The sequence below is a fragment of the Neovison vison genome, chromosome 2, assembly GCF_020171115.1.
Source record: "Neovison vison isolate M4711 chromosome 2, ASM_NN_V1, whole genome shotgun sequence".
In the NCBI taxonomy this organism is placed as follows: Eukaryota; Metazoa; Chordata; class Mammalia; order Carnivora; family Mustelidae; genus Neogale; species Neogale vison.
Genome location: NC_058092.1, coordinates 188,586,710 through 188,603,455, shown reverse-complemented (window position 1 = coordinate 188,603,455; position 16,746 = coordinate 188,586,710). Strand labels below are relative to the sequence as shown.

General features: G+C 39.5%; 1 protein-coding gene across 4 annotated transcripts in view; it reads right to left on the bottom strand.

Moving 5' to 3' along the window:
- KAT6B (lysine acetyltransferase 6B) overlaps nucleotides 1–16,746 on the bottom strand; it is a 187,322-nt gene that overhangs the window by 47,290 nt on the left and 123,286 nt on the right. For 2 of the 4 annotated variants that reach the window (XM_044239874.1, XM_044239873.1), the window contains exons 5-9: nucleotides 8,417–8,532; nucleotides 8,092–8,173; nucleotides 5,316–5,448; nucleotides 1,618–2,549; nucleotides 453–574 (exon numbers count right to left, since the gene is read on the bottom strand). In XM_044239874.1, the coding sequence (XP_044095809.1) occupies nucleotides 453–574; nucleotides 1,618–2,549; nucleotides 5,316–5,448; nucleotides 8,092–8,173; nucleotides 8,417–8,532 (1,385 nt within the window). The remainder of the gene's footprint in view (nucleotides 1–452; nucleotides 575–1,617; nucleotides 2,550–5,315; nucleotides 5,449–8,091; nucleotides 8,174–8,416; nucleotides 8,533–16,746) is intronic. The other 2 variants (XM_044239875.1, XM_044239876.1) reach the window with 2 other exon arrangements.

The window sequence follows — 16,746 nt, the reverse complement described above, 5'->3', positions numbered from 1 at the left end:
GTCTTAATCAACGCCAAAGTGCTAAAATTATGAGACATTTTTCATATGGCTGGCCATCTGTGCTGGAAGAACCACTGGTAAATTTAAAAGCGATGCTCTTTTTAACCATTTAAAACTGTTATTTTCTACATTTTCATGAAAATGATCAGACATCTAGTTCCTCAAACTTAGAAGCATTTTTCCAAGTCTGCTTCAACTACTGTTACTCTGATCTGTTTTTTGAGACCAGCTGAGCCCTTATCCACTTTTGAGAGTGGAGACAACTCTATGAAGTCCCTCTGCTTTTGAAGCTAGAGTCAACAAAAACAATCATGGTAACAATTAAAGGACCACAAGTAGGATTCTGAGGGGGGAGATTCACTATCAAATCAAAGAAGTAATTTCATAGTCGTCACACATGTAACAATCACAGATTATCCTTGTTACTGTATAATGTGGTATCCTGGCCTTACCTCCCAAGAAAGTTCCTGGGCCTGCTTAAAAACATCCAAATCCTCTTCGGTAACGGTATCCTTGTTTCCAATCACATTTATATCTGTACTTTCTTGTTTGATGCTTATTTTGATTTCAGTATCTGTCATTCAAAACCAGCAGAAAGTGCATTCACTGACTTGAATCATGAGTAACCACCGTATATTACCAAAATGGCACCAAATTAGCATAGTGGGCAAATAGGGATTTTTTTTTAAAGCTTTACAAGCTTTTGTATCTAAGCACTGCTCAAAAGATCCGGCAGTACCCTTTCCCTGCTGTACCCAAATTTTTATTTGAATTACCAATGTCATCTTCTTATAGTTCCAACAAATGAGGGAAAGTAAGAGCAATACAAAGCAAAATTGTATTTTTCTACTGACATTAGACATTGTATCAATGTCTAGGTATGGAATTCCCATTATCCCTTTGAGATTACAAAAAAAAAACCCCACAAAACACAAAGAACCCCCAAAAACTACCACTTTGTCGAAATGACACATTTTTGGTTCTTTTTTGTTTGTTTGTTTTGGTTTTGGTTTATAAAGGGTAGCAAATGTAACGGGCCAATTTGTTAAAATGAAATCATGAACTCCGTTTTCTCCCTACAGTGAATACACACACAGGCACGCTCACACCCAAAAGCACACTTCACAGAATCACAGATCAGGCTTTGTGGAGAAGGAAGCAGGATGATCTTGGTCATGAGAAAGCAATGGAGCAAAGGGAGCGGAAATGAGGAGCTGGACCCCCCGCCCCCCGCAGGAAGCACTGACAGCACAGAAGCGAGCAGCGCCGCGGCAACACGGCAGGGTACATGGCAGAAGCACGACAGTGGCTACTCATGCGGGACTACAAAGCCATAAAGCAACACTATGGAGGCATCTGGGGGTCCTAGTGTCACTACAGATGGAAATAAATAATAAAAGGTGGGAGAGTATTAGTTGGAAAAAAAACATTTTGGAGGTTTAGTCAGCATTAGAAAAAGGTCAAAGTTTCACTGCTTCTGTATGAAAGTGAAGTGAGAACAAGAGAAATAGCTAAGACCTATGTGACAAATAGGAACTGATTGATTTATTCTTTTTGGGGGTTGGGGGAGAAAGGGACGGGACGCAGGTTTGTTTGGAGCTTTGACCTTTTGCTTACCATCATCCTGATCAGGTTTAATCCTTCCGTCTGTCAAGCTCCCCTTCCCTGGTGAGGGGGTCCCCATCTGAGGGGTCACTTTATATTTTAATCTGCCTAGCATCCTGTGCTTTTTAAGGAAAGTTGTTCGCTTGAAGTGAGCAATCGCTTTAAAAATACGTCCTCTAGCCATCCCCCAGCTAGAGGAGGAGGAGTGAGCAATAAACCTACTTCTAATCTCTCTTTTTCCAAAGAAATGGGCTTTAGATTTTGCCGTGGAAGAGAATTCAGTTTTACGACGCATACGTTTGGGTGGTGCATAACTTGGGTGTCCCTTTTTTCGAGACTGTCCCTGAGTGGTATAGATATGAGAGAGTCCGTCAAAGAGTGCCTTCAGCTGGCTGTTCTTAGTCAGACTGCTCAAGGAGGGCACACTGGACTGGCTAGAAGAACTCTGGGGAGAGGTAGAAGAAGTGGAGGCGCTGGACTTTTGTGAACTGGGGCTCTGACCAGAGATGGGGGTTGGGGGCGGAAGTGAAGAAAGTGGAGGTTTTAGCTTTTGTGTGGTACCTGGAGCCAACACATGAGAAGTGCATGACTGTTTCTGAGAGACCTTTTTCCTTGGACGATAGTGCTTTGAAAAGTCTATTATTTCACCTCGTGATCTGCGACCATCAGGTGATGGTGTAAAGAACTTAGTAAGGCCATCAATGAGCCCTTTGGTTTTCTTGTTAACTTTAAGTGTAGAGGCAGAAATGTAGGTGGAGGTGGTGGTGATTTTGGTGGTGGCACCAGGCCGAGTGGGGTCTGTAACAGCCAATCTGCTGCTTGAGTCCTTCCCAGATGCAGCATGACCAGATGAAGGTGTGGTACAGACTTTAGTCTTTTGACCCCTACCAGGTGACCCCCTTCCTGTGAATGCATTCATGGATCCTTCATCACTGGTTACAGACCTAGGCAAAAATTTAGAGAATAGTATCAGCATTCAGTAATAGAATTAGAAAGGTAGCTAAAACAAATTTACAGCAACTAGATGCATTCAATGTGCTTAAACTTAAGAAGCCGAACTGCAACCCTAAGAACGATGTCTGCATGTGTGTGTCTCCATCTATGTGTTTCTCTGTTCAAAGGGGGAGCGGCCACTCCCTGTGCATGTCATGGTTCTCCCAGGGCCCATCGGGGAGGGACTGGAAGAAGCCACGTGGACCCAGGGCCAATGCAAGCTAAGACAATTTCTGAAGCGACTCAAAGAACATGCAAGGCTTTCCTGATACTTCAATAAAAATGGTACCCCCTGTATGGTCCCAAGTCATTCTGATTTCCTACATCTTTTTAAAAAGTATTAAAGGGTGTAAGTCGTTAAGTATGATCTAGAAGTGAAAAAATAAGCTCATCTTATCTCTAGTGAGAAGCAATTTTAACTCAGCTGGAAGACATATAAGTAGAATTCGGGCAGGTTTGTAACTTAGTACTTTTTTGTTGTTGTTAAAACATTAAAGATACCCTCTTCCTCTCAGCAGTTTATGCTTAGGATGATAAGATAACCAATAATACTCTCTACGTCGGGAAGACAATTAGTTACAGCATAAAATATTGCTGAAAAAAGGACAACAATAGCAAAAACTGAAGAAATGATTAAAGAAAAGCTACAGCGGGTCAGACATGACATGGAAAGTCTGGTGAAGCAGCAGCACATTTACCATGGTCTTTATCAGATACTTGGCATCAGAATCTCTGTACACTATTTCGACTCATTTGAGGCTGGTTCTGCCCATCCAGCTGTGTGGTCCATAGAGACCAGAGGCCACTCCACTACCACAGCTGCTTAGAGGAGCAGCAGCTGCCTGCCTTCACCTTAGGCTAGGGCTTGGAAAGCTACCCATTTTGCAGCAGAGTTTTATACAATAGAAACATTTGCATGTGAATTATGGCAATGCTGGGGCCCAAGAATGCACTTTAAAAATTATCAATTTAGCTGAAGGCTCATAATGAAGAAATGGAAGCCTGAAAATGATATGATATTGCATTATAAAAATATCTTCATTACAAAGAGGAGAGCACAGGGTGGTGGTGGTCCTGCACATTAACGAACAACTTCCGCAGTCAGCTGCAGCGGATTCTGGTGCAGATCAACGGGGCGAGCTACTGGGCTCATCTGAGGCTGCTCCGCCGCCAGGAGCTCTGCCCGACACCAATGCTACAGCCAAATCAGGTTAACACTGGAGAGCTCTAGTGTCACAGTAAGGGTTACCAATAAACAATCATCCAAGCTAAAATGTTTCCCATTAGAATGCTGCATTTGGACTGTATCTGGAATCGATTGCCCAGAAAGGATAAGATGCTTATAAAGCATGTAAAAAGGAAAACTCCCTAGACTGTCTTAAAAATTCCTAAGCTCAAAGGACAATTTTGGACAAACAAAAAGTTAGGACTGGTGCCAGATGCAATTTTCAGCTGTGTCCTTTGTTTAGAAAGTTTATATCCTAATTTGGTTTTTTTAATTGGGCCCTGAGGATACAGTCCCATTTTGAGAACAATGCTTACACAGGATGAATGCAAAAACATATAATTCTACATCAAATGATGCTAATATGAAAGATTTTATTCATAAATGTTTCATGTTTGCCTCGAGAAATTAACAAAAGTTCCATTTAAAAATGTCCACCAGTTAAAGGGCTTTCATAAAAAAATAAGAAACAACTCAATAAAGGAACATGCATTTTCTATTTCTCTGCTGGGAGACAGAGGTGCAGGAGAGATGGTTCTTCCGAGAGCAGGTAAGGTAGTGAATGGCTTCAGATAAAATGAGGGGGAAGAGTAGCAAGTAAGACAAGGGATCTGGTGTTTGTTCACAGAGTGTGCAGAACATCTATTCATTTCTACAGCACAGTGACCCTTTCACTAAACTTAAAGAGGTGGGCAACAGAACTCCTTTAGATATGCAACTCCCTATTTAATGTTGACAATCAATTCTATAGTCTAAAGGTTTTAAAAAAAAAAAAAACACATCGATTTCTTCCCTTATCTTTCCTCAACTTCTCTAAGTAACTCCTGCTAAATGTTCTACTGGGCTTTGATGGCAACTGTATGGCCACAGGCTAGCAGAAACGAGGTTATCACAGCACATGTGCAGGCCACTGCGAACGTGTTATTTCAAATGTATGTCTACACACATGTGCACATACCAAATGGTTCTGTCTAACTCTGTGTGTGCAAACATGAGGACAGTCATTTACAGGTTTCTCAGAGGCTCCTACTTCATACAAGGGATCTTAAAGGCTGGAATACTAAATTAGCACCAGAGAAGTATTTTTTTTCTAAAATGCTATCTGGAGTTAAAAAAAAAAAAAAATGGATCCACTCATAGATGTGAATAAATCCCTCTCTTGTTTTAAAATCTCCATAAAAATATTTATACAATTAAGCCTTTCTAATGTTCAGCCAGTAATAAAGTAGGCAGAATGATTGTATCCAATTCTTACATTCTGCTTCCGCCCTGCTGTATCACAGATACTGCCAACAGAAGATCCCCAAATGCCAATTGTAATTAAAAATGCTATTTTCAAAAGATTTCCACAGCTTATGCAGAAGGAGAACTATTCCTCATCCCTTGAGTTTGTAAAATGACGCTAAAAAGTTAGTGGAATCTAAGGGGGTTACAATCGCCTATATTTCAAAGCACAACATAAAAGATGTCTTTTGATAAGATCTCAACCTACAACAATCGTTGCTTTAATTTATTTTTCGGTCGTCCAATGGGTTTTGCATATCGTCGTTTTATTTGTGCAGCTTTCTCATGAAGTAGTTTTCTTCCCTTTTTCTTTGGTCTGCAGACTTGGCAAATCCACATCCCTGAATTAATATATATATGAAAAAAATATTTTAATGTTTCATTTTAGGAGAAGATATTAAATATAAACTGCAGCTGAAATAAGCTGCCCAAGGGTGCCTGTATGCAGAACTTTATTCCAGAAGGTAGGTCACTCCCTTGTGTCCACATCCTCCTCAGGAAGCCGTCATTAAAGGTCAATTTCCCCCAGAGGTCAAGGTGGTGAGAGCAGAGGGCTGCCTGCCCCTATGTCCAAACCCTTCTGTGAGGCTTTTTGCAACGTGTCACCAAACCTCCCTCCACCACATAAACACACAGGAAAACCCGATCCTGTCAGATAATATGTATCTTTCGATTAGAGGGACACATTTTCAAGTCATTCGGTTTTTGGAGTTTCTGGAAAAAAAAAATATTTGTTTAATTTCTTTCTGGAAATCTTCCACACTAAAAAAAAAAAAAAAAAAAAAGAAAAGAAAAGAAAAAGAAAATATCAGTATAAAAGATAGTTTTTGAATTAAAACAGAATTTTTAAGTACTGTGGAGCTGCAATAATTAAAACTATACATCTGGAATAGGGAAATAGTTCACTGGACAAGAATTTTTAGACCAAAACAACGGAAACCTATAGAAAAGTTTAGCATATCAAAAGGTCATATTTCAAGTCAGTGGGGAAAGGATGAAATGACTACTCAGTGAAGTAGTGATAGAACAAACAGCCATCTATATGGAAGGAAAAGAATTACTTCCTATCCTTTATAAAAATAAATTCTGGGCAGATGACTGTTATGACAAAATTAAATGTTACAAGTATCAGGAAAAATATGTGGATATTTATTTACTTTTAGCATGAATGACATTTAAGACTGAAGCCATAAAGACAAAGATTCATGGATTGGACTACATAAAAATATAAAGGGCTTCTACAAATCAGTAAGAAAAAGGTGAAAACACTAAGAGAAAAATGATTAATGGGTAAAAACAAGCTTTTTACAAAGATGATATACAAACAGCCAATAATCAAACACAAAATGCTTTCAATCTCACTGCTTAAAGAAAAAAAAAAAAAACACGAACCATCTTTTTTTCTATTACCAAATTGGTCAAAATTTTAAATAATAGCACTCTATTTCATTGAATATGAGACACTAATGACTATACAAACCATCTTTTTTTTTTTTTTAAATGTGTCTTAGACTGAATGAAATACAGTAATGGTGAGTGTTGGTCAAAAATACAGGAGAACAGGTACTCTCACACACTGGTGGTAGGTCCGAAAACTGATACAACGTTTCATGTACATGGCCTTTGATCCAACAATTCCTCCCCTAGGAATTTATCTTAAGGAAATAATTGTGGATGGAAAAAATTGAAAACATTTGTAATGTCCACCATAGGGGACCGGTTAAGTAAGTTATGGTTTGTTTACACATGGGGTTGCAAAATCAAATATGTTCGGGAGCCACCCAGGGATAATGCATGTGATTGTAGCAAGTTGGAACACAAGACAAGAAGGAGTGAGATTGGGGCCAGGTGAACATGCGTACTCTACCTACAGGACGCAAATTCAAAATTTTAAGAATGCTGTACCAGCTTGCCCATAACATGTTTAGAGGAGTTAAAAATACATGTATGTTGCAGGGCGCCTGGATGGCTCAGTGGGTTAAGCATCTGTCTTTGGCTTGGGTCATGATCCCAGGGTTCTCGGATCGAGCGCCACATCGGGCTCCCAGCTAAACCAGAAGCCTGCTTCTCCCTCTCCCACTCCCCCTACTTGTATTCCCTCTCTCGCTGTGTCTCTGTCAAAAAAAATAAATACAATCTTTAAAAAAAAAACCAAACATGTATGTTGTCCCAACAAAGCATTACTGCGGCCAGTCACCAGGTGTGTAACCTCTTTGTACTATGGAGTTCTACGCACTCATTAAAAACTGTGTTTAGGAGAACATTTACTGATGTGGGGATGTTAGAATCTTATAAAGATGGAGAAGACGTAAGATTACAAAAACATGTTTAGAATGTCCCTTTTTTTTTTTTTTTTAAAGTGTGTAGTGGGAAGGAATTTCTGCTGATTCTTCCTATTCCTTTCTGTCAATCTGTATTTACTAAATCTTTCACAATACGAAGTGAATAAATTTTATAAAGAGGCAGTTATTTTTAATGTTTAATATATCATAAAATGAGGAAAAAGAGCTGAGCTAGGCTTACTTACACAACAGAGACAGAAATCCATACACCATATGGATTTATTCAGATAAAATGGTTCAGAGGCTCATGTTCAAATTATCGACTAAGGGCCAAGAAACGTGGGATGCCTCCAGTAGTAGGACTTTGGAGACACAACATTATGGAATCTCACCTCTGAACATGGTACTGAATAATACAGAGAATGTTCTGAACTTCTGACCTACCTAACCTATTCTAATAAGGGAATGGTTGTGGAAGAGGAAGGCTCTTCTTTATCTCTGTGTCCGAATTAGTCTTTATTATATACATTACCTGCAAACTAAATGCTTTTACACTCCTCTGTTCACAAGCTGTGCCAAACCCACAGGAATAAGGCGGGTAGGAGGGGCAAATAAACGCTTACGGAACCTGCAGATCTCTGAGCTGGACAAAGCTAATGTGTATGTAATAAAACACATTTTAACTATGGTTTAAAAATTCACCTTTTGGCATTCTGGAAAGTGGGGGGTCACAGCACTCCATATGGAATCCTCTATCACAGGAGTCACAAAAAAGCATATTATCCTGTAAAATAACATAGTAGAAAGTAACTGAGACTGAAAAAGCTGTAAAAAGCCACAAACTCTCATCTTAGCCCATGAATAATAACAAAATATAATGAAGGGGTAGCATGATCCCTGCTTAAATCTGACATCACATGTGTTTAAAACTTTAAAAAGAAAACAGCAACAGCCTACAAAAACGAAACACCTTAACACTGAAAGCTTGCCCTTTACCTGGGGATGGACCGCCGTGCGCCCTACTTACTGCATTTTTGCCTTGGATCCTACATGCGCTGCACGTCTTGCACTCGATGCACTGCCACCTTAAGGCCTTGACGTTTGTTGTTAATTCAGGACAAAATTTCAAGCAGGATGGGTGTCCTAGAAGAATAAAAAGCAAATTACTTTACGGAAATGTGGCTTTAGAGTTTTTCAATTCTCACTCCGTCATACTTAGTAGAGAGTGATCATGTTGGCTTAAAGAACTGGAAAATACAAAAAGATCAGAGAATCTGAATTGTACTTCCCTTTCTGCCCTTTTCTACCCGTGACTACAGAAATGTTTCCCTAAGAGAAATCTGAGAAATGTATACCCGTTCCCATCAGAGGTCTTGGAGAACTTGGAGATAACATATGCTCTGATCACATCCTCATTCCTGTCCCTTCGGTTCATCTCCTGCCCTGGCCCTCCTCAGCAACCAAAAACTTTACCAAAAACTCCCTGGTTTGTTATAGAAAAACAAAACAAAACAAAACAAAAAAAAAACTCCCTGGTTTGCTGGACTGTGAGGAGGGTGTGAAGTTCAAGTGATTCCTGCTCTGTGTCATGAAATCATAGAACTTACAATGACAGCTAAAAAAATGGGGGTTAGGGACCTGCTTAACAATATTATTACAAATGCAAAAAAAAAAATTATACAGAGAGTATCCCATTGCTGGGATATACAAAGACGATACTGTTGCCGTCTTGCCCCTGGGTCCCTGAATTTACATTTTGGAAGTAGAAGCAAAAAATTATGAATCTGAGATTTAAGAGGTTAGAAGATCCAGGTCAAAAAGAATATGCCAAGAAGCAACACCCACTGCAGGTTTCCCGCATTCTTCTGCGTGTCCAGCTTTTTCACACTATTTTGGGCACACTTGTCACCTAGCTTTGCTCACAACACAGAGGGAAAGTGGAGACCCTGAGGGGCAATACCATTCAAGGAAGCCACCCAGGCTACCCTCAGTCACAGATTCCTCCAAAAGGCTTAGGGAGTGTGAGCCTACACTCTCTGAAGACAGTTCAGTTTAAAATGTGATGGTCTTTTTAATCACCCAAACCTGAGATCTCTCTCTAAACTTGATTTTATTTTTCTAAATCTGGTCTTAAAATAGTAAGAACATTAGTAAATCCCATGTGAAAGAACTTATAACCAAGCTGCAAAAGAAACCTGAGGGTAATAAAAAAAGCAGATTCTGCAATTTCAAAACTGTTTTATAATTTCCTGACTTTGGCAGGCTCATTGTTTAAATATGTATTTTGGGTCGCTGCCAAAAAGGTCCTCCTCCCTAAAGCTTAACAGGTGCTTCATAAAATTCCACCCACTAGGAGATTTGGCTTTTTGAAGTAAAAACATTCAAAATCAATCATCAATACCGTTAATAAAAGCACACTATTTCTGAGTTAAAAAAAAAAAAAATTCCAAACATCTGTATGTAAGATGTTGAGGAAATAAAATGTTGTCATAGGATTACAACCTCAGGGCGCAGAGACACCCAGGCAGATGCATTTAACCTATGACACCATTTCTTTTTATAAGGGCTCCTCTCATTCAAATGAGTAGCACAGGGGGAGGAAGTTGAAATATATAAAAATGGCATCAATCACTTCTTTCTACTCAGGAACAGCAAACAAAGACAGCTTGCTGGTCTACTTTAAGAAGTATACTCTGAAGGGGGAGGGGAGAGATCTACTTTGATCAGGGTTCCCCCTCCTTTATATAGCTGGGAGGGGGGGGCAAGAACTCAAGTTTTCAAGAACAGCAATTTAAATTCCACCCTTAAAATAGGTCCCATCAGCTTAAAAGTATACCATTTACTTCTCTTTTCCCCCTTTTTATTACTTCCTGTAAGTCATACATCACTAGCACATATGACCTCAATTTCATGCACTAAAGTTTTCTCTACATTTAAATCTGCTTTTGTACTTTGTAGTTTCGTATTCAGTAACTAAGGTACTTCACATCTTATTATAATTTACTATTTATTCTCACGGAGATCCTATGGAAAATACTTTTTAATGATTACACATTTTGAAAATTAATGGATTTTAGCCACTGTCAATCAAGAGCAACGAAAATTCTTCCTCTTTTTGCTTTCTCTCACTTTAAGCAATATTGTATCTCAAAACTACCATCTAAGTTACCCTGTCAAATTCTAGAATCTTGAGCCTATCTTTCCTTTAGGCAGCAATCTTACCTTTATTTAGCTCAAGAGAATTGGCCATAGATCCCTTCTAGCTCTAAATTTCCAGGATTCTGTAAAGATGCTGAGGGATGAAGAAACATTTCCATTTTATTTTCTCATGCCCCTTTAAATTAACACAAAAGACTATTAACTGAGTCTTTTTTTTTCTTTTCTTTTCTTTTTTTTTTTTTGGTAACCGAGTCTTGATATACCACTACACAATTACAGTAGTTCAAAAAGGACAAAAATGCTACTGATAATGAAATTCCTTACCTCCCATTTAACCATTCCATAAACTCAACAATTCCCTCTAAAATGTAGGATATTGCTCTGCTGACAATTCACAGTTGTTTGTCTTTCTGGACTTTGTTCTACTTTTGTGATGTGTAGTTTATCAGATCTGAGCGCATAATATGTATTTATTCATTCATTCATTCTTATTACAAACATATATGAAGCACTAGTCGCTTACAGTAGTTTTATCTAGCAAAACCAAAGGAATACTGTTTAAAATTAAACAAGTACCAATGAAACCACAAACCAGTAAAAATAATTTTTGGAGTAAGTACTATGGGAGAAAAAAACATGGGCTCTGTAGTAGACAGCATAATGGCCCCCAAAGATGTCTACGCCATAATCCCTGTAACCTGTACCTATCGTACCTGACACGGTAAATGGAACTTTGCAGGTGACTAAGGGTACGGGTCTTAAGACGAGGAAATTATGGGGGGTTATCTGGGTAGGGACAATCTAATGATGAGTACTTAAAAGCAGAGAATCTTTTCCAGATGGGTTAGTAAAATGAGATGAAAAAGGGAGGATATAAAAGGCTCCACCCAGCTTTGCTAGCTTTGAAGATGGAATAAAGGGGAAACCAGAAGCCAAGAAATATGAGTGGCCTTTAGAAGCAGGGAATGCCATTTACCTAACAGCCAGCAAGAAAATGGGGATCTTGGCACGGCTAACTCATACTCAGTGGAGCTTTAGGGTTGTCAGGCTGGCTCAGTTGGTGAGGAGTATGACTCTTGGTCATAGGGATTTGAGTTTGAGCCCCACATTGGGGAGAGAGTTTACTTTAAAAATAAATAAATAAATAAAATCTTAAAAAAACAAAAACTGAGAGCTTTGCCATTAAGGTCAAAAGTAAGACAAGAATGTCCACTCTCACCACTTTTATTCAACAGAGTACTGGAAGTCCCAGCTGCAGCAATCAGACAAGAAAAAAGCATCAAAGCACCCAAATTGGTAAAGAAAAAGTGAAGCTTTGACTGTTTGTAGATGACATGATAGTCTATACAGAAAACCCAAAGACTCCACCATAAAATTATTAGCACTAATAAATGAATTCAGTAAAGCCACAGGATACAAAAATCAATCTACAGAAATCTGTTGTGTTTATACCCACCAATAATAAAGCAGCAGAAAGAGAAATTAAGAAAATAATCCCATTTGTAACTGAACCAAAAATAAACTTAACCAAGGAGGTGAAAGACCTAAACTCTGAAAACTATAAAACACTAACGAAAAAACTTCAAGACAATGTAAAGAAATGGAAAGACACTCCATATGCATGGGCTGGAAGAACAATTATTGTTGTTCTTTTTGTTAAAATGTCCATATTACCCAAAGCAATCCACAGATTTAATGCAATTCCTATCAAAATACCAACAGCATTTTCCCAGAACCAGAACAAACAATCCTAAAATTTTATGGAACCACAAAAGATCCTAAATGGCCAAAGCAATCTTGTAAAAGAAAAACAAACCTGGAGGTATCACAATTCCAGGTTTCAAGTTATACTACAAAGCTGCAGTAACCAAAACATGATGGTACTGGCACAAAAACAGACATGCAGATCAATGGAAGAGAATAAAAAGCAGAGAAACAAATCCACAATTATAATGATCAATTAATCACCGACAAAGGAGGCAACAACATGCAATGGGAAAGAGAGTTTCTTCAACAAATGGTGTTGGGAAAACTAAACAGCTCCATGCAAAAGAATAAACCTGGTCTACTTTCTTACACCACTGATAGAAACACACTCAAAATGGATTAAGGACCTAAATGTGAGGCCTGAAACCACACAAATCCTAGAAGAAAGCACAGGCAGTACCTTCTCTGACACTGGCTGTAGCAACTTTTTTTCTAGATATGTCTCCTGAGGCAAGGGAAAAAAAAGCAACAATAAACCATTGGGACTAAATGAAAATAGAAAGCTCTTGCACAGTGAAGGAAACAATCAACAGAACTAAAAGACAAGCTACTGAATGGGAGAAAATATTTGCAAATGACACATCAGATAAAGCATCAGTGTTCAAAACATATAAAGAACTTATAAAACTCAACACCCCCCCCAAAATAATCCAATTAAAAAATGGGCAGAAGACATGAACAGATGTTTCTCCAAAGATAACACAGAGACAGCCAACAGATACATGAAAAGATGCTCATCATTTCTCAGGGAAATGCAAACCAAAACTACAATGAGGTATCACTTCACACTAGGTGGAATGGCTAAAATCAAAAACGCAAGAACAACAAGTGTTGGTGAAGATGTGGAGAAAAAGGAATCCTTGTGCACTGTTGGTGGGAATGCAAACTAGTGCCGCCACTGTATTAAACAGTATGGAAGTTCTTCAACAGAATTACTGTATGATCCAATAATTGCACTATTGGGTATTTACCCGAAGAATCAAAAACACTAATTCAAAAGGATATATGCACCCTGATTTTACAGCAGCATTATTTAAAATAGCCAAATTATGGAAGCAGCCCAAATGTCCACTGACCGATGAATGGATAAAAAGATATGTGTGTGTGCGCGCACAAGTGTGTGTATGTGGAGTGGAGTCTTATACCATTAAAAAAAGAATGAAGTCTTGCCATTTGCAGTGACATGGATGGATCTAGAGAGTGTAATGCTAAGTGAAATAAGTCAGTCAGAGAAAGACAAATAACATATGATTTCATTCATATGCAGAATTTAAGAAAGAAAGGAGAAAGACGACAGACAAGCCAAAAAACCAGACTCTTAACTACATAGAGAACAAACAGATGGTTACCAGAGGGGATGTGGGTGGGGGATGGGTAATAGGTGAGGGGGATTAAGAGTACATTTACCTTGATAGAACACCGAGTAACAGAATTGTTGACTCATTATACTGTACACCTGAAACTAATATAACACTGTACATTAACTATATATTTTTAAATTAAAATTTAAAAACATATACAAATATAATAAAAATATGAATATGTATATATTTTTTAATATATTAAATACACACACACACACACACAAACATGTAACAGTCATATGAGCTTCATGGTTAAAGAGCTTCCTAGGTGTATGAGGGGAGGTGATACAGACAGCCTCTGGTGACTGATCTGAGTTGAGGAAGCACATTCATAGCAGAATCAGGGAAGAAATCCAGACAGGGTTCCTGAGAAGCAGCAAGGTAAATTCTTTGCACATTTTTAAATTTACCTCTATTGGATTAGATCCCATTTTATCTATCGTGTGTGTGTGTGTGTGTGTTTTAATGTCAGGAAACATTATCTTGAAAAGTAACTTGGCTATCCTTATAAGGAGATGACTTTCTGAAATACGCGCACACACACACACACACACACACACACGTTTGTTCAAAAGGAAGGGAAGGGGAGGGAAGGAAAGGAGGGAAGAAGGGAGGGAGGAAGAAAGCAAGAAAGAAATCCAAGCAAGCAAGCAAACAAGAAAAAAGAAAATGGGGTTCTTGGTCATACAAACACAAGGAAGTGAGTTCTGTCAACAACCTTGTGGTAAATTATAACAGCAGCAATGGAAAATTAATAAATGCTCTTGACATCCGGTCCCTAGGACTGGCTATCTGACCAACCATCTGTCCATCTGAGATGCGGTAAGGAAAAGGACAAACATTTCAGATCATATAGTCTAGGAGGAAAGAGACACATTAAATAAGAATTAGAATTAACATGTGACAAAGGGTGGTTCAGAGATATGGATGAATCTAGCATGAAGTTTGAGGAACGGCTTCCTAAAGAAGAAACCCATAGGATGAGTGGCATTAGATGGGAAACGGTGGGAGAAGCTGGCGTGTGCTGAGGGACAGGGAGCCATGGCACAGTGACAGAGGGAAGATGCACTATAACCAGTGTGTGCACAATACTGGGGGGGTGTCGTGATGCAGAACAGGGTTAACAGGAGCCCAACCAGAAGAAGGTTCAAGGGCTATATTAAAGAATTTTGATTTTTCTTAAGGGTTAATTGGTAGTGACTAAAATAGATCTAGGAATAGATTTTGAAGTTTAAAAAAATTCACTTAGCCTATAGCACGGAAAATGGTTAAGGTGAAAGAGAATCAAGATTAGATTTAAGTTACTGTATTAGGTCTGAGTGGTTCTGGTGGGAATGTATGGATATACTGAGGATGTGGGATACAGATTCGGACACACAATCAATATGGGAATAGGACAGAGGACGGCTTGTGGAATCAGTGGCCAGTGGGGTGCCATTTGCTAAAATGGGAAATCCCTAAGGAGAAGAAAGAGGTTAGTTTGCTAAGATTTCTACTGTTACTGCGCTGTTTGTGGTTTTGGGGTGATAGCGGCACTGCAAGGTTCACAGGCTGTTTGGGATCCCTAACTCCAAGAAGCCTATAGGGCGTCCGAGTGGAGAAATTCTGAAGGCATTTCTATCTAAGCATCTGGAGCTCAGGGGAAGCTATGAGGCGAAGAGTAAGAAACACAGGGCTAAGAACAGAAGCCTGAAGAAACATTTAAGGGATGGAACGAGACAAAGGAGCAAACAAAAATGTATATGAAAGGAAGTGGTGACAGACCACACAGAGAATATGGATCGTGGAAGCCAGAGGAAAAGAACAGTTAAGGAAAAAGATTTTCAACAGACCAAACAGGGCTGAAGACTATCTGGTGTGAACAGAAAGATGTACACTAGAGTCTGATACGGACTGAAAAGTGACCTCTAGATTTTGCTACACACACACCACAGGTATTCCCGACCCGCATGATTTCAGGGAATAAAAGGCCGGACACAAGGTTTCTGCTTCCTGTTTCTCCACTTGGTCAGTCCAGCTGCGGGCTTGTGGAATCAGGGGCTCACCAATCCTTCCTTCTCCAACCTACGAACTCCTCTTCAGATTCCATCTTTAGGTTTCTCTCTGGTCAAGGGTCTCCCTCCCAACCTAATCAATCATTCAGTCCTCATCTACTCAGGGTGAAGCTGAAAAACCAAGTCTTGAGGCATTTTTCTCATAGTAACTTTAAGAAACTGGTGATTTGGGCGCCTGGGTGGCTCAGTGGGTTAAACCGCTGCCTTCGGCTCAGGTCATGATCTCAGGGTCCTGGGATCGAGTCCCGCATCGGGCTCTCTGCTCAGCTCCTCTCTGCCTACTTGTGATCTCTCTCTCTCTCTCTCTCTGTCAAATAAATAAATAAATAATCTTTTAAAAAAAAGAAAGAAAGAAAGAAAGAAAAAGAAAAAAAGAAACGTGATTTAAAAAAAAAAAAAAGATTATTTATTTATTTATTTGACACACACACACACAGAGAGATCACAAGTAGGCAGAGAGGCAGCCAGGGGGTGGGGGGCAAGCAGGCTCACCGCAGAGCAGACCCCCCAGGACCCCCAGATCATGACCTGAGCCAAAGACAGAGGATTTAACCCACTGAGCCACCCAGGCGCTCCGAAACTAGTATTTTTATTTTCATTTTTTTTACATTATTTTTCTTTACTTATCTGTCAGAGAGAGAGAAAGAGAGAGGGAGAGCACTAGAGCAAGCACAAGCAGGACGAGCGGGAGGCAGAGGGAGAAACAGGCTCGCTGCTGAGCAAGGAGCCCAACTCGGACTCGATCCCAGGACCCCAGGATCATGACCTGAGCCGAAGGCAGACACAACTGCCTTCAGAACTGAACTGTGCTCAGACCAACTGAACCACCCACGAGGTGGCCAAGAAACAAGTGATTTTTTAAATATACCTATTTATCTGCATACCGCACCTAGCAGCTAGCTGACTCTGGGAGCAGAAGGCGGGCCAGTTTTGTTGCGGGTTGACACAAGCATAAAGACAATCCCAGCGGAGACTTCAGGGGTCCTGAGGGCAGATTGGTATTGGGTGCCACG